This window comes from Gadus morhua, chromosome 12 (assembly GCF_902167405.1).
Source record: "Gadus morhua chromosome 12, gadMor3.0, whole genome shotgun sequence".
In the NCBI taxonomy this organism is placed as follows: Eukaryota; Metazoa; Chordata; class Actinopteri; order Gadiformes; family Gadidae; genus Gadus; species Gadus morhua.
Genome location: NC_044059.1, coordinates 12844046 through 12871787, shown reverse-complemented (window position 1 = coordinate 12871787; position 27742 = coordinate 12844046). Strand labels below are relative to the sequence as shown.

The following is a 27742-nucleotide window of genomic DNA, read 5'->3' as shown; positions in this document are numbered from 1 at the left end:
GACCTCTCGCTCCGACCTTTCCCAGCACGGCTACAGCGCCCCCTTTCTAACCCTACGAGTTGGAACTCAACTCGCACCCAATCAAAACACATCATTTTGGCAGCCTCTCCAGACAACGGAATTGAATCTTCCAAAAACCTCACTCCCTGCGTATCTGTCTGATGTAGGTTGATTTAGCCTGGGAGCCTCGGTCCACGAAGGAGCAGTAGCCCACATATTAGCGAACAGGCCAGTGGAAGCCTGGACACCCAAGACAGGCCTAGCATCACAAAGGCTGCTCCTTCAGACCTATTAGGTCCAGCAATGACTTCAAACACCAATTAGTTCTGCAAATAGCCTTTTCAATTTGTCCACACCAGAGAGAAAGAGCGAGAGAGAGCGAGCGAGAGAGCGAGAGAGCGAGAGAGAGAGAGAGTAGAGTGAGCCCTCTCACTCTACAGTAATTTAATCTTCAAAGGGACATTTTTCTCTATTTCTGTCGAGCATTAGGCTGATGAATAGCAAACGCTCTTGTGAGCACAAAGAGAAGATGCATGTTTATCCGTTTCCAGTGGGGCTCTCATCATGGCCACTGATAATTGCCAGGCAGGGAAGTGACAGTGAAAGGTAGCATGTTGAATATTAATTCCGACACCAGTTACTGAGTGGCAGACAGCCCTCCATACACAGAGGAGGGGCCGCCAATGACACCTTCTGGGGCTTCTGAGGACACCCCCAGAAAACCCCTTTGGCCACCAATACCGCCAGTGAATGACATGCTGCCTCCACCGCCGGTGGAGGCAGCATGTCATTCACTGACATGCTGCCTCCACCGGCGGTGGAGGCAGCATGTCATTCACCGGAGGTATTGGTGGCCAAAGGGGTTTTCTGGGGGTGTCCTCAGAAGCCCCAGAAGGTGTCATTGGCGGCCCCTCCTCTGTGTATGGAGGGCTGTCTGCCTCCACCAGCGGTGGAGGCAGCATGTCATTCACCGGAGGTATTGGTAGCCAAAGGGGTTTTCTGGGCCACGCAGGGCGACAGCCAGCTGGTCAAGGTGAGGCGTCTCGCTCGGAGACACCTCGACACTCAGCTAGGAGGAGCCAGGGATCGAACTAGCAACCTACCGGTTGCCAGCCGACCCGCTCTCCAAGCTCAGCCACATGCCGCCCCTTGGGTTGTACATGGGGATGTAGATGTATTCATGTGAGGCTGTAGATGCGAGGTCTCATGCGATGCTCCTGATGAAGTTCAGACTTAATACAGACCTGGTCAAATCACAATGCCAAACAGAGCGTCTGTGTTTTTTGCATTATTTATTATTTTATTAAATACACCGTACTTGAGCAAATGTCTCGGAAAATATCACAAATAAATTTCTTTCATTCAGCATTTATATGTTTCTACATGAGCATGAACGGACTATCTTTCTTCAGCTTGCCACAGGCGGAGGTTTATTGGAGGGGCGGGGGGAGTGGTGGGGCTCGGTGCGGAGGGATACGTGTACTGGAACCACGCTTGGACAACGACATTGACATGCATACTGTACATACATGATAGCTTTACAAATACACCAAGAGAGTCCATGATTGGTTTCCCACGAAAAGCCACAGATTCTTTTCTTTTTTTAAACCCCCTACATATATATATAGACATATATATATATACCTTTAGGATATATATATAAATCACCGAAGAAGAAACACATCCCCTTTACAACATTTAAAATATAGAAAGTGGAAACAACATGTTGTCGGGAATCGAGGATAGAAAACGAAGAGAGGGAAACTAAAAAGGTCCTGGTTTCCCGGAAATGTCTTTTAAACAAACGAGCGAATGCCAAATCCAGAGAGCATTCGTTTCTCTTCGGCCGCTCCTCTCCGATGCTCTCCGCGGACCGCTGCCAAAGTTCTCTGGGAATTCCGACCAGAGTTCAGTCGCTCCGGGTTCGGGACCCTGGCGCTCCGACGGCGCGGGCGTCTTTGAGAGTTTGTTCTCCCGTATTTGGGGAGGAAGGCCGAGCCGAAGCAGGAGGCTGCGTGAGAGATGAGGATCTTGAGAGGGCGCGGTGTCAGGAGGTCTAGGATGGAGGGTGCGGCCTTCCCAGGGTGCTGATCCCCCGTGGTCGCCGCGGGTGGAGGAGCACGATGGTGGAGGGGGAGGGGCTTAAAATGAAGGCACGCCTCCAGCTTCCTGTCCGGGTTCCATCTCTAACACACCTGGAGACAGAGGAGACAGAGAGAAACACAAAGGTCAGAGGTCGTTGGGGGCCTGAGTAACTGCGACCTCACGGCCCCGGGGCGCTGGTCCAGCAGAGCAGTGGTGGAAGCGGAGCGCCTGGAGTGTTTGTTGTGGTTAATAGAGCCTCACCCCCCCCCCCCCGGAGCCAAGCAGCTCTCTCTTATTTATTGATCGGCGCGGCCATGGAAACCATCTGCCGGCCCGGCGCGCCTCCACAGCCACTTCTTGAATTACGAGAGAAAAGACAATTATCTGTCTCGCTTACTCCGACATTCAACCAACTTTTCTTTGCCCTTTTTTTTCCGCACCGCTAAGGGATAATTTGCTCTCCCCTCCGCTCCCAACTCACTGGGAGGCCGTCTATTAGGCAGCTGGTAATTGCAAACTCCAACTTTGGGGGTCTAATTAAAAAGACGGACGCCGGGAGGCGGCTGTCTCCAGGGTCACGCCGTCCAGCCAGGAGCAGCCGTCCGGACCGGGAGATTAGAGAGGAGTGCTGAAGGAAGAACAATAAACCAAGGGCAGCGGGCCCGCCCGACGACAGCAGCGCCGCCACGCTAGAACCCCACGTAAACACGCAGACTCAAGACTACAGCGCACTGCCTCGCTCAGACCCCACTGAACACTGAGACAATGAACACTAAGACTCAAGACTACAGCTCACTGCCTCGCTCAGACCCCACTGAACACTGAGACAATGAACACTGAGACACTGAACACTAAGACACTGACGATGAGACACTGAACACTGAGACTCACTGAACCCTGAGACTCACTGAACACTGAGACAATGAACACTAAGACTTAAGACTACAGCTCACTGCCTCGCTCAGACCCCACTGAACACTGAGACACTGAGCAATGAACACTAAGACACTGAACACTGAGACACTGAGCACTGAACACTAAGACACTGAACACAAAGACTCACTGAACACTAAGACACTGAACACTGAGACTGAACACTAAGACACTGAACACTAAGACACTGAACACTGAGACACTGAACACTGAGACACTGAACACTAAGACACTGAACACTGAGACACTGAACACTGAACACTGAGACACTGAACACTGAGACTCACTGAACCCTGAGACTCACTGAACACTGAGACAATGAACAATAAGACACTGAACACTGAGACACTGAACACTGAGACACTGAACACTGAGACACTGAACACTAAGACACTGAACACTGAGACACTGAACACTGAGACACTGAGACACTGAACACTGAGACACTGAACACTAAGACACTGAACACTAAGACACTGAACACTGAGACACTGAACACTGAGACAATGAACACTAAGACAATGAACACTAAGACACTGAACACTGAACACTGAGACACTGAACACTAAGACAATGAACACTAAGACAATGAACACTAAGACTCACTGAACACTAAGACACTGAACACTGAGACACTGAACACTCAGACTCACTAAACACTTAGACACTGAACACTAATACTCACTGAACACTAAGACACTGAACACTAAGACTCACTGAACACTTAGACTCACTGAAAACTAACACTAAAGACTACAGCTCACTGCATCGCTCAGACCTCACTGAACACTAAGACTCAATGAACACTCCTACACTTGACGGCCATGATAACAATAATGAAGCTAATGTAAACCATCCTGGCCGTCATAATAAGGGCATCAAAGCCAACAGTTAGGGCTCCTCAGGGTTCCACTGAGCGACCCTCTGCACTAATAAACAAAGGCCTCTCTCCACACGCTCCGTAGCTGAGCATGACGGAGCTGTATCGCAGCGTACTTACGGCACGCAGTAGTCTCACTGTAAATCACCAGGACCCCAGCCCTCTCGTATGGTTGAGACATAAACATATGTACATGGTTATGAAAGGTTTAATATGTTCTTTCATTGTTGGAGCGCAGGGCATCAACCCTGCCAGGGTTTTGGGTTCCATTCCCACCACGTCATAAGGCATGTACGCACAACGTCCCGTGCCTGATGCATGATGGTACCGCATCGGCATGTCGAACACGCACGACATCACCACCCGGGGCGACACCGGCGACATTTCAAAATGGCGCCGGGCGTGTCAGTAATGACGCCCACGTTGCGCCTCCAAGAACGATAACAAACCGGCGCGCGGCGGATGGCCGCCGTGACACGGCGCAGCCGGCGGGGCCACATGTCATCGTTTCCTGCCGTGCCCCGATTGGCCGCCGGGTAGCAGCGTTACCATGGTTACCACGGTGCCACCTGACAAATGATGGCCCAGGGGTGTGGAGCTATACTGACTCCTCTCGTGATTATTCCCATAATGCACTGCTCCCCTCACGCCCCCCCCCCTCCATATATTAAAAATAAAGCCTGACTAAGACCCAGCTAATCTGAAGTCCAACTGGAGCAGAACTGAACTGCTCAGAGTGTTCTGTTCTGAACTCTAGAGTGTTCTGTTCTCCAGAGTGCTCTGTTCTGTTCTCCAGAGTGCTCTGTTCTGAACTCCAGAGTGCTCTGAACTCCAGAGTGTTCTGTTCTGAACTCTAGAGTGTTCTGTTCTCCAGAGTGCTCTGTTCTGTTCTCCAGAGTGCTCTGTTCTGTTCTCCAGAGTGTTCTGTTCTGTTCTCCACTCCGTAGTGTTCTGAGTGTTCTGAGTGTTCTGTCCAGATCGGCGAGGCGTCTGGCGCTGACAGAGGGGCTGAGCCTCACTTATCGTGAACCACCTTAAGAGCATTTCAACGCGATGTTCCGCAGAGCGAACTACGAGACGTAAACGTGGTCTAAGTGTGGCGGAGCTCTTCTCGTGGTGGGGGGGGGGGGGGGGGGGGGGGGGGGGGTACACCACCGTACCGCAGCCCCCCGACCCAGCCGTGCGTCCGCTTCATTTAATAATTCCTCCTGAGATATAATTAAGGCACCCGGACCAATATTCAGATTGCATTTTAGCATCAATAATTCAGACTTTTCACTACAATTGATGTTAGGGCATAAATAAAGGATGAGTTGGGTGTTTACCACGGCGAGCAGCGGTGAGGGGCAGGACTTAAACAGACATTTAAAATTAAGCTAGATAATGCCGCGGCTTTCAATTTGAACGCGAGGTGCTCTCAGCGCTCTTACAGTTGATTTGTAAAAGTGACAAGCTCTTAAAAGGGCCGGGGCGAGAGAGGCGATCAGAGTGGGAGAGAGAGAGAGAGAGTGGGAGAGAGTGGGAGGGGAGGGGGGGAGGGGGGGGGAGGGGTGGGGGGGACTTAATGGAGTCCTTCCTCTCATCTACTCATAAAACCACTCAAGGTGAAATACATGCTCCAACAATATCATTCCTCTCTTAGTCCGTCTCTGACATGAAAGAAATACACGCACATACGCACTCACACGCGTACACCCACGCATACACACGCACACACACTCAGAATCACACGGACATGCGCACACACACACAAACGCACTCAGAAACACGCGAACATGTGCAAACACACAAAGACATACAAAACACACACACACACACACACACACACACGGACACACTACATCCTAATCTCTAGACCGCTCCCTTGTGTCATTCAGAGCAGGGTGACTCCAGAGATACTGTGTATCTCAGGTTATATACATGTTATATATATATATATACATGATGTTCTATACTACATTATGTTATTGCCCGCTATATCCACCCTACATAATGTTATATACCTCTATATGATTGGTCTGTTCTCCCTATGAGGTTATATCATATATATATATATATATATATATATATATATATATATATATGTGATTGCAGCTCATGTCCACATCACAGCCACACGCTGTGAGCTCCAAAACAAGATGTCTCCTCTCTACCCCTCCTCCTACTCAGACACATGTCATCCATCTCCTTAATCCTCAACCAATAGACTGCAGGGTGAGGGTTAGGGTCAGGGTCAGGGTAGGGTGAGGGTTAGGGTCAGGGTAGGGTCAGGGTCAGGGTTAGGGTAGGGTTAGGGTCAGGGTTAGACGTTAGGGGTTAAAGGTTAAGGGTTACATTCTGATCTGGGATCAGGGGATTGGGGTTTGAGGTCAGGGGTTAGAGGTTAAGGGTTAAGGGTCAGAGGTTAAGGGTTACCTTCTGGTCGGGGTTGAGGGGGTTAGAGGTTAAAGGTCAGAGGTTAAGGGTGAGGGGTTACCTTCTGGTCGGGGATGAGGGGGTTAGCCTGCAGGGAGCTCAGATGTCCGTTGATGAGTGCAGTGGGACGGTCGTGTTCACAGAACAAACTGCCGTTGATGTAGTGGAAACGGTCGCCTGGCAACAGCCGGTTCCGACAGGTGGAGCAGGTGAAGCACTGTGGGGGGTGGAGGGTGGAGGTTAGATCACGCACCACCATCAGATAACGTGGGTTAGCTACTTATTGGAGGGGTTGACGATATAACAATTTATTTTTTTATAATATATAAACCTAGAAACAAACTACAAGGGGAATATAGCATGTTTTATAAGAGCTGAATAATTGTATGTTTTGGGGTTTGTAGTTTGTTTGGAATATGTCTCTCTCTTGTAGGTAATGTAGTTCATTATTCACTGGTAGTTGTAGTTTACCTTGAGCTTGTAGATGTGTTTGTGGGTAATGTAGTTCATCATTCCTGTTGGTTGTAGTTTTACTTTGAGGTGGTAGATGTGTGTATGGGTAATGTAATTTGTTATCTGTAGTTTTACCTTGCGGTGGTAGATGTGTTTGTGGGTAATGTAGTTCTTTATCCCTGTAGTTTTACCTTGAGATGGTAGATGTGTGTAATGTAGTTCTTTATTGCTGTAGTTTTACCTTGAGCTGGTAGATGTGTTTGTGGGTAATGTAGTTTGTTATCTGTAGTTTTACCTTGAGCTGGTAGATGTGTTTGTGGGTAATGTAGTTTGTTATCTGTAGTTCTACCTTGAGCTGGTAGATGTGTTTGTGGGTAATGTAGTTTGTTATCTGTAGTTCTACCTTGAGCTGGTAGATGTGTTTGTGGGTAATGTAGTTTGTTATCTGTAGTTCTACCTTGAGCTGGTAGATGTGTTTGTGGGTAATGTAGTTTGTTATCTCTAGTTTTACCTTGAGATGGTAGATGTGATTGTGGGTAATGTAGTTTGTTATCTGTAGTTCTACCTTGAGCTGGTAGATGTGTTTGTGGGTAATGTAGTTTGTTATCTGTAGTTTTACCTTGAGATGGTAGACGTTGCCCTGTGCTCTCATCACCAGCTCGCTGGCCGGTATTGACTGACCGCACGCGCTGCAGGCCCCGCTGTTCCCGAATAACCTGGACAGGTGGACAGACAGGTAGACAGACGGTCAGTACACACTAGTCAGTACAAACAGTCATACACACCCGTCAGTACACACGGTCAGTACACATGTTACAACACACATGTTACAACTGTTCTCCATTACCGCGGCGATAACAACAACACAACCGCCTCCCGAGTTCCTCTGATTCGTTCTAACTTAAACCCTTCAGATCCACGTAATGTGGATCTCGAGGACCACCGCCACAAGACAACACGTCCGCCCGCGCGGAGGCAGAGGCTCCGCCCCCACAGGCAGCGGGCAGCGGTGCAGTGCCCTAGGAGCTGGCGGCCCGCGTGCGTAATGCAGTAATAACCTGGACCATAAGCAATCAGGCCTAAGAGGGTCTGACGGTGCGTCTGGGCGGAGACAGAGCGCCTTCGCCATTAGAGCGGCCGCGTCTCGCCGTTCCATTACAGGGTGATATATAACGTGCATGGGTTAACCTTTTCAATCATAGTGTCAACACTTTAGATTTGCTTCTGCTCATCTCTTTCGTCCCTAACCTTCTCGCTCTCTCTCTCTCTCTCTCTCTCGCTCTCTCTCGCCCGCTGCCTCTCTGTCTGTGTCTGTCTCTCTCTCTCTCTCCCTCTCGCTCTACCTCTGGATAATGAAAGGCTTGCTCCCGCTTCCTTCTATCTTCCTTCTGAGTCCACAATTTAGATTACTTCATCTCGCCGAACAGCAAACTGAATGAAATTTCGATTTGAACCGAAAGTAATTTACTGGGATCTGGGGCCATTTGTCATCATATCTCAGCAGGCCTGTTTGCTCCATCACTGCACTTTTCCTCCGCAATCAAATAACAGCCGACACCTGACACTGGGGGAGGGGGAGGGGGAGGGAGGGGGGGTGGGGGGGTAACATTGACGTGCACGAATAACATTAGGTTGACTACGGACAAACAGAAAATACAAATTAGAACAACATGCATCTGAAATCACTAACAGTGTTGTTCTTCTCTATTATTATTCTATGTTAATATAACCTATGATAAGATGTATCATACGTGTTATTATCATGATTTATTGTATTCGGATGCAAGTTTATTACTCAGTTTTAGATGGATTTGGTAATTATAATATTAAACATGTTATTAGAATGATATATTAGGATGCATGTGTATGATTCAGTATTAAAAGATATATTACACATGTTATTAGAATGATCTGTGATGATGTAGGAAAATAATTCCTGTTTTGCCGTCTGTCTCCACCAATCACAGGCCAGGTTATCGGGAGATATATCGACAATGCCGATTGTTTGTATTTCACTCAGGGTTGTTTATCCCAGGCAGACAGAAAATGGCTTCCAATAGCGACGGCTCAGAAGAAACAAATCCTGCCTTGGCATCGATTGGAACGACTCCATCAAAACTCAATTTCAGAAACTAATTAACTGGAGCCGTTGTCACAACATTTCCAATTGTGCGGCGGCGGCGGCGGGCGGCGCCAGAGGAAATGAGGACGCAGCCTTTTGTTTTAGCGCCATTGTGCGCCACGGCGTTTTGTGCAGGAAACACTAAACAGATTGTGGGGGATCCGTCAGACACACCCGGGCCCTCTTCAAAGACCTCCTCCTCTTCCTCCTCCTCCTCCTCCTCCTCCTCCACCTCCCCCTCCCCCCCCTCCTCCTCCACCTCCTCCCCCCCCTCCCCCTCCTCCTCCTCCCCCCCCCCTCCTCCACCTCCTCCTCCCCCCCCTCCCCCCTCCCTCCTCCTCCCCCCCCCCTCCCCCTCCTCCTCCTCCTCCTCCTCCTCCTCCCCCCCCCTCCCCCTCCTCCTCCTCCTCCTCCTCCTCCCCCCCCCTCCTCCTCCTCCTCCTCCTCCCCCCCCTCCCCCTCCTCCACCTCCTCCTCCCCCCCCTCCCCGCACAGACTTCTCGCCTCCCAAACTTTGTCCGATGCCGTGCGCGTCGTGCGTGGGGCTAATTTATGCCCCTATTAATTTCCCCAGCGTGAGCGAGCGGGAACAAAGCGCGGTGCGGTGGAGGAGCGTGGAGTTGGCCTGTTGTTCCTCCTCCCGCTCAGCCAGGTTAATCACGCGGGCCGGGGACGCCGCCGATGGCGTCTGCTGCAGAGGAGCGCCGCCTTTAGGTGCTCAATTAAGCTGCTATCAGTTTGCACTCGGACTCTAATGGCCTCCCCGTCCGCTGGAGCGGAGCGGAGGGCCTCGACCGGGCCCCCGCTCGATATAATTAGCGCCAGGGGACTCCTTAATTGCGATGACACATCTGGTTTCAGCCGCTCTCTCTCGGAGGGTCCCTGATCGTTATCAGGACGGACCCCGGCCTTGTGTTCAGCCCCCCCCCCCCCTCTCTCTCGGCCTTCGACGTGAAGAGCTGCAAACTATTCCAAACAAGCCCTCTATTAATAATAAAATAACAACTTGGGGCAGCGCGCGTCCCGCCGCCGGCGGCGGTTGGGTTTCAGGGCTGCGGCGGCGGAGGTGCAGCCGGTCGCTCTGATGCTGGCGGCTAAATGCAGAGCTCTTTGAGCGGCCTGGGAGAGCAGGGGGTAAAATTACCCCCACAACAATGATTTCTGCAAGGCGGTCCATTAAAATGCTTCTCTACATGAGCAGACAGGGCACCTTAAAAGCAGGAGGTCGTATTGATACTAGGAAGGGCTTTGCATAATGGCAGGGCTGCACTAGAGGCGGGCTCGGAGGGGCGGTGTGTGTGTGTGTGTGTGTGTGTGTGTGTGTGTGTGTGTGTGTGTGTGTGTGTGTGTGTGTGTGTGTGTGTGTGTGTGTGTGTGTGTGTGTGTGTGTGTGTGTGTGTGTGTGTGTGTGTGTGTGAGAAAGAGAGAGAACACATGTTTGAGCAAGTGGGTGAATCTGTTGGTGAGTGTGTGCGTGTGACCATGAGTGTGTGTGGGCGTGTGTGTGTGAGTGTGTTTTGAGAGATTTTAAGAGCGTGTGTCTGTGCGTGTGTGTGTGCGCGTGCGTGTGCGAGTGGTGGGGGGGGATCAACCACTTGGTTAATTCAGAGTAACAGATCTGGCCTCCAGTGAATTGAGGCCTTGAATTAATTCTGTTATGACAAATCAAGATAAACGTTTCGCTCCTAAATTGCGTGCGATTTAATTAATTTCCGAGATCCCACTTCTTCTACCCTCTCTCTCTCTATTCTGTGTCCCATCGTCTGAGGGCTGTCACATCGCTGGAGTGGGCTCCCTTCAAAGTGCTATTAAATAACCAACTATTAGATTTAACTCACACCTTCTATTGGAAAAGTGCCATTTAATTACCTAGGCTCATTCAATTAAATAGGACAGCCTCCCCCCTCTCTCCCCCACTCTCCCCCTCTCTGAGTCCTGCAAACGCTGTGTAAATGAATCCCCCTTCTCGACTTCAACAAATAAGACCTGACCAACACTGGACACACAGAGCCCGCTCTTTGTCCAATCACTGCCTCTCCTCACTTGATTGATGGATGGTGGGCAACCAGACCCGCCCTCTGAAACCATAATGAGACACATTGCACCCATCGCCCGATGCGTCAACACGCACACACACACACACACACACACACACACACACACACACACACACACACACACACACACACACACACACACACACACACACACACACACACACACACACACAAGCATTTCAATATCAGTCGCATCGAAGAAGAACGTCTGGAGCCGCAGCGGCTGATTTATGTACGAGAAGCAGAACTTTGGTGCTCTGTCACAAAACGAGCCTGCTGTCCCTTTAAGAGGAGAGAGATAGAGAGAGAGAGAGAGAGAGAGAGAGAGAGAGAGAGAGAGAGAGAGAGAGAGAGAGAGAGAGGGAGAGGGAGAGGGAGAGGGAGAGGGAGAGAGGGAGAGAGAGAGAGAGAGAGAGAGAGAGAGAGAGAGAGAGAGAGAGGGAGAGGGAGAGGGAGAGAGAGAGAGAGAGAGAGAGAGAGAGAGAGAGAGAGAGAGAGAGAGAGAGAGAGAGAGAGAGAGAGAGAGAGAGAGAGAGGATTATTGTGAAGGCCAGTTGCATGTTTTTTTTCTCTCTCTGTCTCAAAAGCCAATTTGGTTAATTAAATGTTTTGTTTGCGATGTGGCTCTTATTCATTTCGGACGCGTCACGGCGAGCGGATACGAGGCAGGCAGCAGAGCCCATCAGATAAAGCCCATCAGGGCTCACACACAGCAACACACATAATTAAAGCTTTTAATTGTGTAGACAGACTGACTGAGCACCCCCCCACTCCTCCACGCACGCACACACACACACAGACACACACACACACACACACACACACACACACAGACACACACACACACACACACAGATGCACACACACTCATACACACAAGGTTCTTATGAGTGCAGACAGAGGTCTGAAGGCCAGTCCAGGGCTCTCAGACTCCCGACACACACTCTCTCACTCTTCATCTACAGACACACACTCTCTCACTACCCGTCTACCTACACACACTCTGCATCTACCTACACACACTCTCTCTCACTCTCCATCTACCTACACACTCTGTCACTCCATCTACCTACAAACACTATCTCACTCTCTGACTCTCTGTCTCCCTACGCACACTCTCTCACTGCCCTACACACTTACACACTCTCCGTTCACCCTACACACACTCTCACTCTGCGTCTCCCCTACACACACACTCTCACTCTGCCTCCCCTACACACACTCTCCCACTCTGCGTCTCCCCTACACACACACTCTCACTCTGCCTCCCCTACACACACTCCAGTCGGTACAAGTGGAAAGACGTCTCCACTGTAGTCTAATGAGGTTATATAGTCCCCCTTTCAAATCAAGTGCTTCCTTCACCTGCTGCTGAGGAGCCAAAGCACACACAGACGCTTCACACTGCAAGCCTCAACAGATCCCTCCGCAGGCCGGAGCTAAATCTGCCTTTCTCGTGTGGAATATCCCTGGAAGCTCTCGTTACTTTTCAAACGGAAACAGTGAGAGAACCGGCCAGGGTGGAGGAGAGGACGGCTCTGACCTCCGCCCTGACCCCCGGTGTGTGACTGTCACAGAAAGACTATTCTCCCCCAGATGAGTCACAACCCGGGACGCCATGGTTACGCTTCCCACAGAGTCACTAGAATATTTAAAAAGACGCTCTCCCCTAACGAAGAGCCACTCTTCTGGATTAGCTCGCTATCTCTCTAGCTGCTTCTCTCACACAGAGACACTGTCCCCTGGAAACCAAAGAACTCCGTCCAACCGCCCTAAAAGAGTTGGTTTGAGTCCCAGACAACAGAAGCTACTAGCTCTACGGCCGTCTGTCTGACCGCTAGAGACACACAAAGCCCGCTAGAGACACAAAACGCCCGCAAGAGAGACACACAACGCCCGCTAGAGACACACAACGCCCGCTAGAGACACACAACGCCCCGAGAGAGAAACACAACCACCGCTAGAGATACACAACCACCGCTAGAGATACACAACGCCTGCTGGAGAGACACAATGCCCCGAGAGAGACACAACGCCCGCTAGAGACACAACGCCCGCTAGAGACACACAACGCCCGCTAGAGACACAACGCCCGCTAGAGACACACAACGCCCGCTAGAGACACAACGCCCGCTAGAGACACAACGCCCGCTAGAGACACACAACGCCCGCTAGAGACACACAACGCCCGCTAGAGACACACAACGCCCGCTAGAGACACACAACGCCCGCTAGAGACACACAACCACCCCTCGGCCTTCCTCTCAACCAGGTCAATCTGTGTGGACTATATTATAATTGATCATTTATTTTTTATTAATACGGACGGCCCTACAGTGATCTCTGCTATTGATTACTTTATTACTTTACACATTTAATCCATTGTTGGCCAGAAAACTTTTGATATTTAGATTTATTTTAGCATACCCAAAATGACTCAGTGAATTCAGATACATTAATGAGCAGCTAGGGGTTAGACAGTACAGAGACAGGTCGTTAAGGAGCAGGTAGGGCTTAGACAGTACAGAGACAGGTCATTAAGGAGCAGGTAGGGGTTAGACAGTACAGAGACAGGTCATTAAGGAGCAGGGAGGGATTAGACAGTAAGAGACAGGTCATTAAGGAGCAGGTAGGGGTTAGACAGTACAGAGACAGGTCATTAAGGAGCAGGTAGGGGTTAGACAGTACAGAGACAGGTCATTAAGGAGCAGGTAGGGGTTAGACAGTACAGAGACAGGTCATTAAGGAGCAGGTAGGGGTTAGACAGTACAGAGACAGGTCGTTAAGGAGCAGGTAGGGGTTAGACAGTACAGAGACAGGTCGTTAAGGAGCAGGTAGGGGTTAGACAGTACAGAGACAGGTTGTTAAGGAGCAGGTAGGGGTTAGACAGTACAGAGACAGGTCGTTAAGGAGCAGGTTGGGGTTAGACAGTACAGAGACAGGTCGTTAAGGAGCAGGTAGGGGTTAGACAGTACAGAGACAGGTCGTTAAGGAGCAGGTAGGGGTTAGACAGTACAGAGACAGGTCATTAAGGAGCAGGTAGGGGTTAGACAGTACAGAGACAGGTCATTAAGTTGCAGGTAGGGGTTAGACAGTACAGAGACAGGTCGTTAAGGAGCAGGTAGGGGTTAGACAGTACAGAGACAGGTCGTTAAGGAGCAGGTAGGGGTTAGACAGTACAGAGACAGGTCATTAAGGAGCAGGTAGGGGTTAGACAGTACAGAGACAGGTCATTAAGGAGCAGGTAGGGGTCAGGGGTCATCTTGCTCGAGGAAACCTCCAGGTTGAGCTTTGACACTGAGGGGGTTTGAACCAGGCCCCTTTGGGTCCGGGGGGGCGTGGGGGCGTGGCCTACCTGATGTAGTCGTTCCGGCAGAGGATCATGCCGCTCTTGGTGTAGCAGGAGGAGCCGATCTCGCCGAGCTGCGCCTGGCAGCAGGAGCACTTGAGGCAGCGGCTGTGCCAGTAGCTGTCCATGGTGTACAGCAGGAAGCGGTCGGCGATCTTCCCCCCGCAGCCCGCGCACCGCTTCCACGACAGGGAGCCCGACCCCGCCGCCGGGGGCTGGCCGCTGCCGCCCGGGTTCACCATGGTGCCTGGAGAGGGGGGGGACACATTAGAGAGGGACACTTCAGAGCGGGGACGAAGAGGGACACGTTAGAGAGGGACACGTCAGAGGGGAACGAAGAGGGACACGTTAGAGAGGGACACTTCAGAGGGGGGAAGGGGGACACGTTAGAGGGGGACACGCCAGAGGGAGGAAGAAGGGGGACACGTAAGAGAGGGACACTTCAGAGCGGGGACGAAGGGGGACATGTTAGAGGGGAGGGACACGTCAGAGGGGGGAAGGGGGACACGTTAGAGGGGGACACTTCAGAGGGGGACGAAGGGGGACACTTCAGAGGGGGACGAAGGGGGACACGTTAGAGAGGGGGACTGGACCACCCGAGGGGAGGGGGACAGGTTAGAGAGGGGGACTGGACCACCGGAGGGGAGGGGGACACGTTAGAGAGGGGGACTGGACTGTCAGGGGGGGCTCTGGTCTGACTCCAGGGTGAGGGGCCCCGTAGGGCTCCGGTCTGACTGTAGGGGCCCCTCGGGGCCACACTTGTGGACCAGTACGTCTGGACCAGTCTGTCGGGCTTCTCCTCCTACAGACCCCAGACCTGCGCCTCCCCCCTGCTGTTCCGCCTCATTGAGAGCTTTTTATCGCTCTTTTATTTCGTGTTCTGTGTGTTGTCGCCTGTCTGACTCATTTTATTCTGTACATCTCCGTCTCTATCCGTCAAGCTGCCCAGTCTACTGACCCTGCACCAGCCGACTGACTGTCTGGGCTGGGATTAATATATATTAGCTTAGGGAATCACTTGGTGATAGCTGATGTTTACTTCATTTGCTAAACATTTTGTGTTGTGCAAGAAACCCATGGTCTGTATGAACCACGTCTTATCGTCCTATTGTGTCTTATCGTATCGTAGGAAATAAAGAGGTCATTTAACTTGTTAAATCGTTCCACATGCGGTATGTCCGATAGAAAACAGGATAAGATAAGGAGTAAGTTATTACTTCCAGACGGGAGATTAAGGACCCTACACAGAGAGAGAACCTGTTACCTATCAAGTGTGTTATTAATAATTATGTGGACAGACTCTGGGGCCCACATGGTACAAACAACAATCAACGGTTAATCAAATCAGGAACACGGTGGTGACTCTGATCCAAGCACGGAAGAGAGTGACCTGCTCTCACCTCCACCTTAACTCTTACCCTAACATTAACCCTTACCCTAACCCTCCACCCTAACCCTAACTCTTACCCTTACCCTAACCTCTAACTCACTACCGATACTGACCAGGTCATTATCAGTAGTGACCAGGTCAGTATCAGTACTGGCCAGGTCATTATCAGTAGTGACCAGGTCAGTATCAGTAGTGACCAGGTCATTATCAGTAGTGACCAGGTCAGTATCGGTAGTGACCAGGTCAGTATCGGTAGTGACCAGGTCAGTATCGGTACTGACCAGGTCAGTATCGGTAGTGACCAGGTCAGTATCGGTACTGACCAGGTCAGTATCGGTAGTGACCAGGTCAGTATCAGTACTGACCAGGTCAGTATCAGTAGTGACCAGGTCAGTATAAGTACTGACCAGGTCAGTATCAGTAGTGACCAGGTCAGTATCAGTAGTGACCAGGTGAGTATCGGTACTGACCAGGTCAGTATCGGTAGTGACCAGGTCAGTATCAGTACTGACCAGGTCAGTATCAGTAGTGACCAGGTCAGTATAAGTACTGACCAGGTCAGTATCAGTAGTGACCAGGTCATTATCAGTACTGGCCAGGTGGTCACGGTTAATCCTGTGATTAGGACGCTTGTTCTGATTATTCTCCACCAATAAGAAATCACAAGGGCCTCCACTGACAATCAAACAAACCCACTCAGTCTCTCCCCTCCACCTCCAGGACGGGGCGGCCAGGGAGAGACATCAGACCCAGGAGGGATCTGACCCCGGCGTGGCCGGCTGCTGTCCTGCGTCTCCGGGTCGAGACCCCAGCCCTAGCCTAGCGCGCGGCCGTACGGCCGGCACTCAAACCAACAAACTGACGGGGGCTCCGCCTCGGCCCTAATCCCGCCCCCTCCATCGCGCCGGGCAGACTTCACGGAGAGCTAAGCCAAATCTTTGTTGAAAGGCAGGTAGGCTCATTAGAAAAGGGGGGAGGGTGGGGGGGAGGAGGGGAGGGGGGAGGAGGGGGGAGGCTATTCAGCCACCCCATTACCCAGAGCTCTTAGGGACGGCGGAGGAGACCCGGCCGCTGATTACATCTAGCAGGAGATGCATCAAAAAGCCGACCTGAAAGTGACTCCAAGATAAATAACCCAGCGTCGTCAAGTTTCATTCAGAGGGGGGAGAGGGAGGAGAGAGAGGGGGGGAGGGAGGAGGGGGGAGCTTTTAACTTAAATGGGAGAACTCAGGCAATTACACAGACAGGCAATCAGCTCGGATCAGGACGCGGTCTGAGGACCGGACGACAGAGCGGGCAGCCACCAGGACCCCGTCCCAGTACCCCGAGTCTACCAAGACCACATCCCAGTACCCCGAGTCTACCAAGACCATGTCCCAATACCCGGGTCTATAAAGACCATGTCCCAGTACCCGGGTCTATAAAGACCCTGTCCCAGTACCCGGGTCTATAAAGACCATGTCCCAGTACCCTGGTCTATCAAGACCACGTCCCAGTACCCCGGTCTACCAGGAACACGTCCCAGTACTCCTGGTCTACCAGGACAAAGTCCCCAATCTCCTGGTCTACAAGGAGCATGTGGACCTGGAAGGACGTGTTGTTATAGTTCTGGAAGACCACAGGGACATGGTGTTATAGTCCTTGACTATGGACCTATTCTATACCAGGGACCAATCGATATAATCCAATCAAAGTAGACTACAGATTAGTATTACTGTCGTATAACTACTGGAGCCGAATATAACTACTGTCGTAAAATACAGAGTAGAACTAGAATTAAGTACAACTACCCTAGCTGAATAGCGTAGAATACATAGAATAGAGTCAAACGGAGTAGAACCATCGTAGTAGAATAACCACAGTAGTACAACAGTAGTATGCAGCGGTATAATATAGGAGTAGAATAGAGAGCGCTTCGGAGCGGTCGTGGGATGCATGAGAAGGGGGAAGAGGAGGAGGGAAAACAAGATATCAAATATCACCAACATTCTTTAAAACACACACAGCCTTTCTAGATGGAGCGGAGTGTCTCCACTGTGATCAGCACATCTAACACCATCTAACACACCATCTAACACCATCTACCATCACCGCACACCGGGGGACAGGGGGGTAGGGGATAGACACCCACCTCGCTTGTCCTTTTTAAGAGTAATGGTTGGATCTGACGGCGGAGTTTGACGGGACGGAGAGTCAGATCGGACTGCGTGGAGCGGAATAAAAAGGCTTTAAACGTCCGTACAGTAGAAAAAGTTAGGCCGATGTATCGCTGGACAGACGGCCTCCAGGTCCGAGAGGAGAGCTGGCTGACGCACGGACCGGAGCGCAGGAACCAAGTGACACTTCGCAAATGGAGTTCTCAGATAGTATTTCCAGCGGGTAGGTTCCGTGGTGTCGGAGCCGGGGCGTCGGTCTGGGCTCTGCGGGGCAGCGGGTCCATGGCCCGGGGAAGTGGAGACGCACGCAGGCGGTAATGTCCTCCGCAAGAACGACAAGTGTGCAGCGAGACGCGTCTGAAGATATAAACACACACACACGCACACACATGTACACACACAAGACACCCGCTTCACGCACTGTCTTCGACGCGCGCCTCCGCATGTGTGGCTGACGGACGGAGGGCTCCGGTGGAGAGCTCTTTTAGCCGGCTGACGTCACGGTACCCGCATCCAATCACCGCGCAGTCGATTTAGGAGCAATAACAAAGGCAGCCAATCAGCGAAGTGGTTTATTATTATGTCTTCGTTCCTGGACGCGGAGAGCATGATTAAGATCGGATCGTGATATTATTATAATAATTATAATTATAATATATATAATGATAATAATAGTTATAGTAATGTAACCAAGTGAACAATCCTTCTCGTAAATTAGGATATGTTAAAGACGCGTTGAGAGGTTGTAAAGGAAACATTGTCCAAGTGTTGATTTTTCATTAGAATGATTACATTTCAACATCACGTGACGTGCCCCCAAAACACACCTCAGTTCAGTCGTGTTCACCACGGAAATATATGTGTTTGTTTATTCCTCCTTTCAAATGTCCAAAAGAACGACTCGTTCTCATCGTACTGAAGTCAAAGTGAACGTTAATAAAAAATGCTCTCTTACGGAACGTAATGGCGCCATCGTCTGGCGACTCCTGGTACTGCAGCATGCCCCGCTGATTCGCAAACCCATTAAATTAATCTTTAGTTCACTGGTTGGACCATAATCTGAAAGACCTCGATGGCTATTTAATCCGATAATTTATTTAATCCTACACTATAAATTCGCCCAATATAATTTTTTTTTCAATATAATTTTTTTCTAACGGATAAAGACTTGCCATCTTTTACAACATATTTACTCGGGATAATTCGCTCCTGACATGTTCCCTAATGCAGAGTGTAGTGTGATTTATGACTTTTAAATAGCTTGTTACGGAGGTTCACTCTATCACCATCGCTGCTGCCCGGCTCACAGAGCGTTTTACCCCCAGAGAAGCCCCGGGTTCCCCCTATCAGACAGATCGGACGAGCCGCAGCAGGTCCGAGCCTGCTGGAGACCTGGGGCCGGAGCCGGCCACGGGGAGCGGGGAAGTTTTCCTGGAGAGTTGGAGAGCCTCTCTTCAGAGTGACTTGAGATTCAGGGAGCAGATTAGTTTAGTTTGGTATTAGATTAGTTTTACATGACAAAACGGCTTCATTAGCGCGCCGGGGCTTCATTAGGAAGACATCAGACTCATGAAGAATATCTCCTTCTTGAGTGTAATTGTTTAATTATTCCGTCCGCTCCGACTTGATTTCCCTTCTGGCAGACGACTTCTCCCGGCTCTTCATCCTCCTCCTCTTCCTCGTCGTCTTCAAACCGAGTCGAACAAAAACGCGCCACGGACGCCAGTGAATGTCCCGCTCTCCCAGGAATGATTAATTGATATAAATGATTAAAACAGAGGAGAATTATGAAGCGGAATTGAAAGGGGTCCTCCCAAAGCGCCCTGTTTGTTGCGGGTCTGTTTTAATGAGCTTTTCATAACTGGGCAGGAGGAATCACTCCTCCTCCTCCTCCTCTTCCTCCCGCGGAATAATTACGACGAGGAAGGGCACCCGGGACTTTGAGTGAGTGTGTGTGCGTGTGTGCGTGTGTGTGTGTGTGTGTGTGTGTGTGTGTGTGTGTGGGGGGGGGGGGGTTTGGTTTGTGTTTATCTTGGTATATTATAAACATCAACAATAGTGTGGGGGGGGGGGGGGGGGGGGGGGTCTCAACGCTCTCAACTTAAAGTACTTCAGATGAAGAAGGGGCTAATATGTGATGCTACTGGAATACTTTGAACATGGATTCATAGGATACTATGATACTGGTCTGTGGTACTGGTACTGGTAGGGTTCTGTCGTACTGGTACTGGCAGTGTTCTATGTGTTGCGTGTGCGTGCGTGCGTGCATGTGTGTGTGTGTGCGCTCTATCTGCTCAGCAGAGAGACGGGGGGTGAGCCGGCCTGACTGATGCAGGAGATTAAAGCCGTGATTATCTCCTGATAGAGAACAAGCCTCTCAGGGACGTGCACGGGGAGCGTGCACACTGAAAGTGCACGCTGCACGTACATGCCCTCCAATCTCCAAATGAGATCTGCTAAGTGAGTAACTGGCTGCTTGTTCACAAACACTTTACATTACAGACCCAGCAGCCCTCAGACAGACCTCTGGAGTGGGGAGGGACACACAGACCGGACCGGACCGGACCGGACCGGACTGGACCGGACCGGACCGGACCAGACCAGACCAGACCCCGTTCATAGGGGGAAAACTTTATTGTCCGTCAACGGGGGGACACACAATCCTCTTTGACATGGATCACGTTACAACATAAAGACCCACAACGTCTGGACACGAACGTTGTTCCTCTCTCTTCTGACACACGCGGTTGAATCTGATTAGAGGCAATATTGTGGTGAAGCCGTCTGCGAGAGCAGGAACAACCACTTCACAACGCTGCCCTGAGGTCTCTGATGAGCTCTGGGCCCACAAACCATATTATACTGTCTATATATATATATATATATATGATATTGTATATATATATATATATATTATATTGTAGAGAGGAACTGAAGCTCTGTCTGGCCGGCTTCAACATCACTAGTGGGCGTGAACCCCCAGATGATCCATCTATCGATCTCCCAGTCTGCCCAGTGGACGCACTGGGAGGCTAACCCCTCCTACATCCGGGCGGACTCTCCCAGCACTGATGTCACCGGAGGGTTAGAATCTGAAAGCGCTTTTGACACGAAAGTCTGCTTGCGTTGGATGTGAATGAGCGCATGTGTGTTTGTGTGTGCGTGCATATGCTTGTGTGTGTGTGTGTGTGTGTGTGTGTGTGTGTGTGTGTGTGTGTGTGTGTGTGTGTGTGTGTGTGTGTGTGTGTGTGTGTGTGTGTGTGTGCGTGTGTGCTTCTGAGTGTGTGTGTGTGGGTGTGTGTTTGTGTGTGCATGTGCTTCTGAGTGTGTGTGTGTGTTGTATGCAGACACGCGTGTGTCATATGTGAACATGTGTTTACTTGGTGGGTTTAGCATGTAGCGTTCTCTGCGTATCTAAGTGGTCGGTAAACGCAGTCTGCTGATCGGTTTCCTCTTAAGGGATAAACACTGCAGCGTAGTGACACACACACACACACACACACACAAATCTCATTCACACACATACACGTGCACGGACACACAGACACACACACACACACACAAACCTCATTCACACACATAAACGTGCACGGACACACAGACACACACACACAAACAAAACACACACAAACATCATTCACACACGCACACACACACACATACACAAACACACTCAACGCACACATAGCCAAACACCTTTATTCACACCCACACACACGCATACTTGCACACACACACACACACACACACACACACACACACCACACACACTCCCCGACTCAAACAGCCGGCGCCGCTTTCTAGAACAATATTGCTTTAATGAAATGTCGTGAATCCTTAATGAGAGCCACGTCTCGTGATAAATCTCACAATTATTCTTGCGCACGTGAGCGGAGTGTGAAACTCATCCGTCAGGCCGAATTAGCAGGGATGCATTAGGCTACGGCGGCTGGTAGGGACACACTATATTAGACGCTTACACCCATTCCTTTAATTGGAACCATCTTTCATTTGGCTCCCAGCCTCACTTTAGTGAATGACTGCTCCTTCACTTCCCATCCACACAGACGCCGTTTACACAACCGCGGTGCGAGCAGCACAGAGAACACAACACAGCCTATATATACAGTATATAGATATATATATATACAAAGTGCACAGGTGGAGATGTCTTCATCGTGTATTGCTTAGCATTGGGGGGGGGGCTGTACTGATAAATAATACATTTGTGTTACTATGAATGGCTGCTACATTTAGCAGACACCTTTCTGCAAAGCAACCTACAGCAACTTTAGATTTGATTAATAAGCTTGGAGGGGTCAGGGGTCACATGCTATATGAGGCCCGCAGGAGGCCTATACAGGTAGGATGGGAACATCAAACTGTACAACAAACAACTACACAACACACAATGAAGACGCACAATCGTGGCGGGCATCTCCTGCTGTGTGCTTTGTTTTACAGCGCCGGTCAACACCGGAGATAAGACGCCGGATTGATTCCTGAGGGGAACTCAAACCACTCCCCAAAGCACGGGTCCTGATAGAACCGCCGCCTTTAGATAGATTCAACCATCGACCCTTATCAACGCACTCAATTAATACTACAGGAGAGAGAGAGGGGGGAGGGGGGAGAGGGGGGAGAGAGGAGAGAGAGAGAGGGGGGGGGGGGAGAGGAGAGGAGAGGAGAGAGAGAGAGAGAGAGAGAGAGAGAGAGAGAGAGAGAGAGAGAGAGAGAGAGAGAGAGAGAGAGAGAGAGAGAGAGAGAGAGGGAGAGAGGAGAGAGAGGGGGGGGACAGGAGAGTGAGGGGGAGACAGGAGTGAGAGAGAGAGAGGGGGGAGACAGGAGAGAGAGGTGGGAGACAGGAGAGACAGAGAGGGGGGGGAGACGGGAGAGAGCGAGAGAGAGGGGGGGGGGGGGGGGGGAGGGGATGGAGGGTCACATGTGACTTCATTGTTTCCGGCTACTCAAAGTCTGCCTCAGGCCTGGCAATAGCTGGCCTCTCTCTCTCCTTCTCTCTCCCTCCCTCCCTCCCTCTCCCCCCCCCCCCTCTCTCTCTCTCTCTCTTCACCCCCTGCCTTCCCCTCTTTCCCTTCCCTCCCTCTCTACCTCACCCCCCTTCCTTGGTTCAGTCTCCCCCTTCTCCTCCCTCTCTCTCCCATCGTCTCTCTACCTCTTTCTCCCTGTCAGTCTTTCCCTCCTCCCCTCTCTCGCCCTCTTTACTCCCAACCCTCAGTCTCTCTCCCCTTCACTCTCTTCCCCTCTTTAATACTCTCCTCTCTCCCTCCCTTTTTTCTCCCCCCTCTCTCTCCTCTATCCCTCCCTCCCTCCTCCACTCTTCTCTCCCTCCCTATCTCTCTCGTTCCCCCTTCTCTCTCTCCCTCTCTCTCTATCTGAATCTCTCTCTTGCCCTTTCTCTTCCTCTCTGCCCCTCTGTCCCAAGTTTTACCACATGTAAATTCATAAGTAAATCACGCATTGTAAAGCGATTGAGTATGAACAACTTTCATGTGTAATTTTATGGTTGTTTTTCACCAGTTTATTTCATTAGCAGGCACACACACACACACACACACACACACACACACACACACACACACACACACACACACACACACACACACACACACACACACACACACACACACACACACACACACACACACACACACACACACACACTCCAAACCAGTCCAAGATGTGAGGTATAGCTGTGACTGGCCGATACATATCTGCAAGCTAATAACAGAGGATTTAAGAGGGAGATTTCTTTATTGAAATTCCAAGAGTGAGATTTTTTTAATTAAATGACTGGAGAAGAGGCAATATTGAGACAGATGTTCAAATGTTTGCTCTGCTGTCGAAAGGAAAGCTTCTTAAAGCCTAATGGACGCCTTCCAGAGCTCGGACCGGGGTCCGCCGCACACAACGCTAACCGCACACGCTCAGAACGCTCAGAACGGACAACGCTCAGTCACAACACAACGCTAACCGCACACAACGCTAACCGCACACAACGCTCCGAACGGACAACGCTCACCACAACGCTGACCGCACACGCGAACGGACAACTCCCACCACAACGCTGACCGCACACGCTCAGAACGGACAACGCTCACAACACAACGCTCGCCGCACACGCTCAGAACGGACAACGCTCAAAACACAACGCCCAGAACTTTGAGAACGCTCACCGCACACAACGCACCACAATCAAGTTCCGAACGCACAACTCTAACCGCTCAGAACGCACAATGCACATGCTCAGAACGCACAACGCTAACTGCTAAGAACTCTCAACGCACATAATCAGAACGCTCAGAACGCTCACACCATTCACCACTCGGCGCTCACGCCCGACGACGCCATGTTGGTTTAAAACAGCGGCCTCGGAGTCACGCGCCGCCGCCACACGGAGCCGCGTGATTGGAGGGGAAATACCAACTGGAGCCCAACAAAGGAGGAAACACGCTACAGTCAACTCTGCCTGGCTCTCCCTGTCGCACACACGCACGTACAGACCCACACGCACACACACACACACACACACGTACAGACCCACACACACACACACACACAGACACTGTCGCACACACGCACGTGCACACGCACATGCAGGCTCTCACACACTAGCCCTCACACATACACAAGCCCCCCCCCACACACACACACACACACACACACACACACACACACACACAACCACACACACACACGCCCCCACACGGGAAATAGCCCCCTTATCTCCCCCATCTCATTTAGAGTTGATTGCTGTCGGATTATAATGCAATCACCACACTGTGTGATGGGTAACCATGGGAACGGGTTTTAACTGTTTATCTTGCCTGAGATCTTAATTTAAGTTTGAACACTCTGGATCACAGGCATACGGGCGAGAGACATGGGAACCCAGCGAGAGAGGGGAGAGAGAGAGGGGGGAGGGAGCTGTGATGAATACGCAGAAACAGACACATTCCTGTTCTTTTTGTTGGATTTCATTTGCAATTAAATTTGTCTTTCAGAGGGAAAATCAATTTATGATGACAATCCGCCGGGCGTCTGAAAGCCAGGACGCTCCCGCCGCACCCTGGGAAGGGAGAAAGAATGCGGCTAATCTCGGCAAAATGAATCATTCACACTTTATTTGGACATCTGTGTTACCTCCCCCCTCCTCCTCCCCCCCTCCTCTTCTAGCCCGCTTCATTCACATGTGACAGTTTTATTAGTCGGGTGCAGGTGGCGTGCGCGGCGTTCCTGGCGCGTCGTTCCTCGTGCGGCGGTCGGAAGAGAACACAGAGCGCCGGAGACGACGGAAAGGAAGAGGCCCGAGAAGTTTAGGAACGTTTGTTAAACCGTTTTTAAAGAAGATGTACAATTTAAAACAAGCTTCTTTGGGTTCAAAAGGAAAGATTCATGAAGGGAGAGCCATGAAGACCCATGATGCTCTCTGTCTGGTCACCTCACAGTTTATTAATAGAGACGGTTCCGACACACACACACACACACACACACACACACACACACACACACACACACACACACACACACACACACACACACACACACACACACACACACACACACACACACACACACACACACACACACACACTAACCTCCACTGCCTGTGTCCTGGATGAGGGAGGGGTCACGTGCGCACCCTTTAGTATCCAGCGCAGCATCTCTGGAAAGCAGTTTGGGTAATTTACTGCCATTGTACATTTTCCAGGAAAAATCGAAATCCTGTTAATCTTGATGAATTTTAAGGCGAAAAAGATGATGCTGAGGCCGAACTGCTGCCAGAGAGTCGTACCGCTGAGTGAAGATCTGGAAATGGTACAGAAACTCATATTTATTGCCCCAAAAACATGTCATTCAAATCTCTAGAACATCCCAACTGCTTTTCCAGATGTTCAGGGCTGGTTTTAAGCAAGGGTAGGCAATTTATTGTCATATTTATCAAATTGTCCTTGCATAAGGACAGTAATCGATAAATCAAACGCTAGGATAAAAAAAAGAACAATATCCGGTACCTCTGACTGTCACAGGCCTTTGAGCCTGTCCAATGGATGGCTTACTTGTCTGTGTACTTACCTAGCTAGCTGGCTTCTTGCAGACCTGTTGCTTAAGCTAGCAGGTAGCCAGCTGCAGACCTGTTGCTAAGCTAGCAGGCTAGTCATCTGTTTTGGGGGAGTGGCCTTGAAGGGAGGCCGGAAGAAATGTATTTTTCAGTTTGTTATTTTCAAAATCAAGCTTACATCGAGTGGTTTCTTTACATCGCCTACCCTAACTTTAAAGCCCCTATTCGTAGTTTACGAGAAGACGTAAGAAACGACAAGTCCCATGAGCCCTTGTTTGCAAGAGCTCCATTCACCCTGGTTCCTTCTAAACTTTTCTTTTTTAGAAAAGGTTTTTTGAAAACATGTGTTTGTAATAATGATAATGATGTTATCAGTACCAGTGGATCTTGCAAATTCATCTGTGACTCTTATTTCATCTTAAAAGGATACATGTGTTCGGATAATTTGTCAATTTTATCACGGATGGCTTATGTCGGTGACAAAATATTCAAAATTAAATTCCACCAAAAGGTCAATAGTTTAAACCGAGATTACAAACTTAATTGAACATTATGTTGAACTTTAACATAATGATTTGTTTATTGGATATGTGTGATGTATGCCTTACTATTTAATAACTCTCATAGCAGAACTATGAGCCACATACAGAGAAAACGAAAACGTTATTAAATGTTATTTAAGGAGAGCGATGCAAACAATGCACATATTAAACCGGGCTCGATCGATTTGGGTTTATTTGAAATGAAAAAGCGAGTTATGAGTGGTGCATTTAACGGAGCACTGTATGTACATTCACTGTCAGGCCCTTTAATTCTCAAGGTCTTTCAGCAGCCCAGCTTTGAACAAAGAAAATCAATGTTCCATCATAGGATGGACCATCTGAAGGCTAACATCATTACAGAGCCATATCTCCAACTCTCTGTTTAATCTGCCCTCCTTTCACCCAGACGCTCCCCATTTCCTGTGTGTCCCTCACTCCACACATTCATCCAATCACAGCAGCCACATTCACAGGGAAATATGGTGAATTGGTTTGGTGGCCAATCAATAGCAAGCTAATTAAGGGGTTATGAGAGGGGTTGTGGATCTATAGAAGCGCGGGCGGGAGGACGGAGACGGTGTCACTGGAATATCATCGCGGACGTTTGGATATCATCGTTCGTTTGAGCTGCATAGTCACTTGTACTCGTGTACTTTTAGCATATGCTTATGTATAATTAGGTTTTGACCGTGAACAGTGATAGATTGAATGGAGCGTAAACGGTGGTTGTAATTGGGTCACCCTTTCATTCATTCATCAGCCATTTGACCGGACGACATGGACGCGACATATGTGGCGGCATTAGATTAAATGATGACGATGCGTGGCACTTGAGTTCTGCTGGAGGTTTATTTGCGATACTTCTCCTGAGTTGAGTGTGGGAGCGCACTCGAGTCTGAAGAAGAGCTTTCTCTGTTTCTCTCACGGAGAGTTCGGCTGTCGTTGTGAATGGATCCCATGAAAGGGATTCAAGAGCCTTTGGTTCGTAGGAATTCAAGTCAAGTCACGTCTAGAGAGCGTGATATAAAAAAGCATAAAAATGTGTCAAATAAATGCATAAAACATAAACTTCTATACATCGGCATTCCACTAATTTCAATGATTACTGATCAGGTGTTGTGTGATCAGTGTGGTATTGATTAAGCCAACAGCACTTGGACGTGGAGGCGATAGCTAGTTGGTTTTTGATTATTAGCTCACCGTCGTCTAGAGACCTCAGTCCTCTCTGCTCCTCCACCTCTCCGTCTGACTCCTCCACCTCTCCGTCTGACTCCTCCACC

At 50.1% G+C, this 27742-nt stretch overlaps 1 protein-coding gene across 2 annotated transcripts; it reads right to left on the bottom strand.

Annotated features, from left to right (window-relative positions):
- Positions 1-1273: 1273 nt before the first annotated feature.
- Positions 1274-27742, bottom strand: lmo4b (LIM domain only 4b). Of its 2 annotated transcripts, none has more exons than XM_030372422.1 (5): positions 25457-27742; positions 14301-14541; positions 7386-7482; positions 6375-6530; positions 1274-2195 (listed from the first exon to the last, which is right to left on the bottom strand). In XM_030372422.1, the coding sequence occupies exons 1-5, from the start codon at positions 25560-25562 to the stop codon at positions 2187-2189; spliced, it is 609 nt and encodes a 202-aa protein (XP_030228282.1). In that variant the 5' UTR covers positions 25563-27742; the 3' UTR covers positions 1274-2186. The 2 variants fall into 2 exon arrangements, with proteins under 2 accessions (XP_030228282.1, XP_030228283.1); XM_030372423.1 differs by lacking the exon at positions 25457-27742 and adding an exon at positions 17816-18310.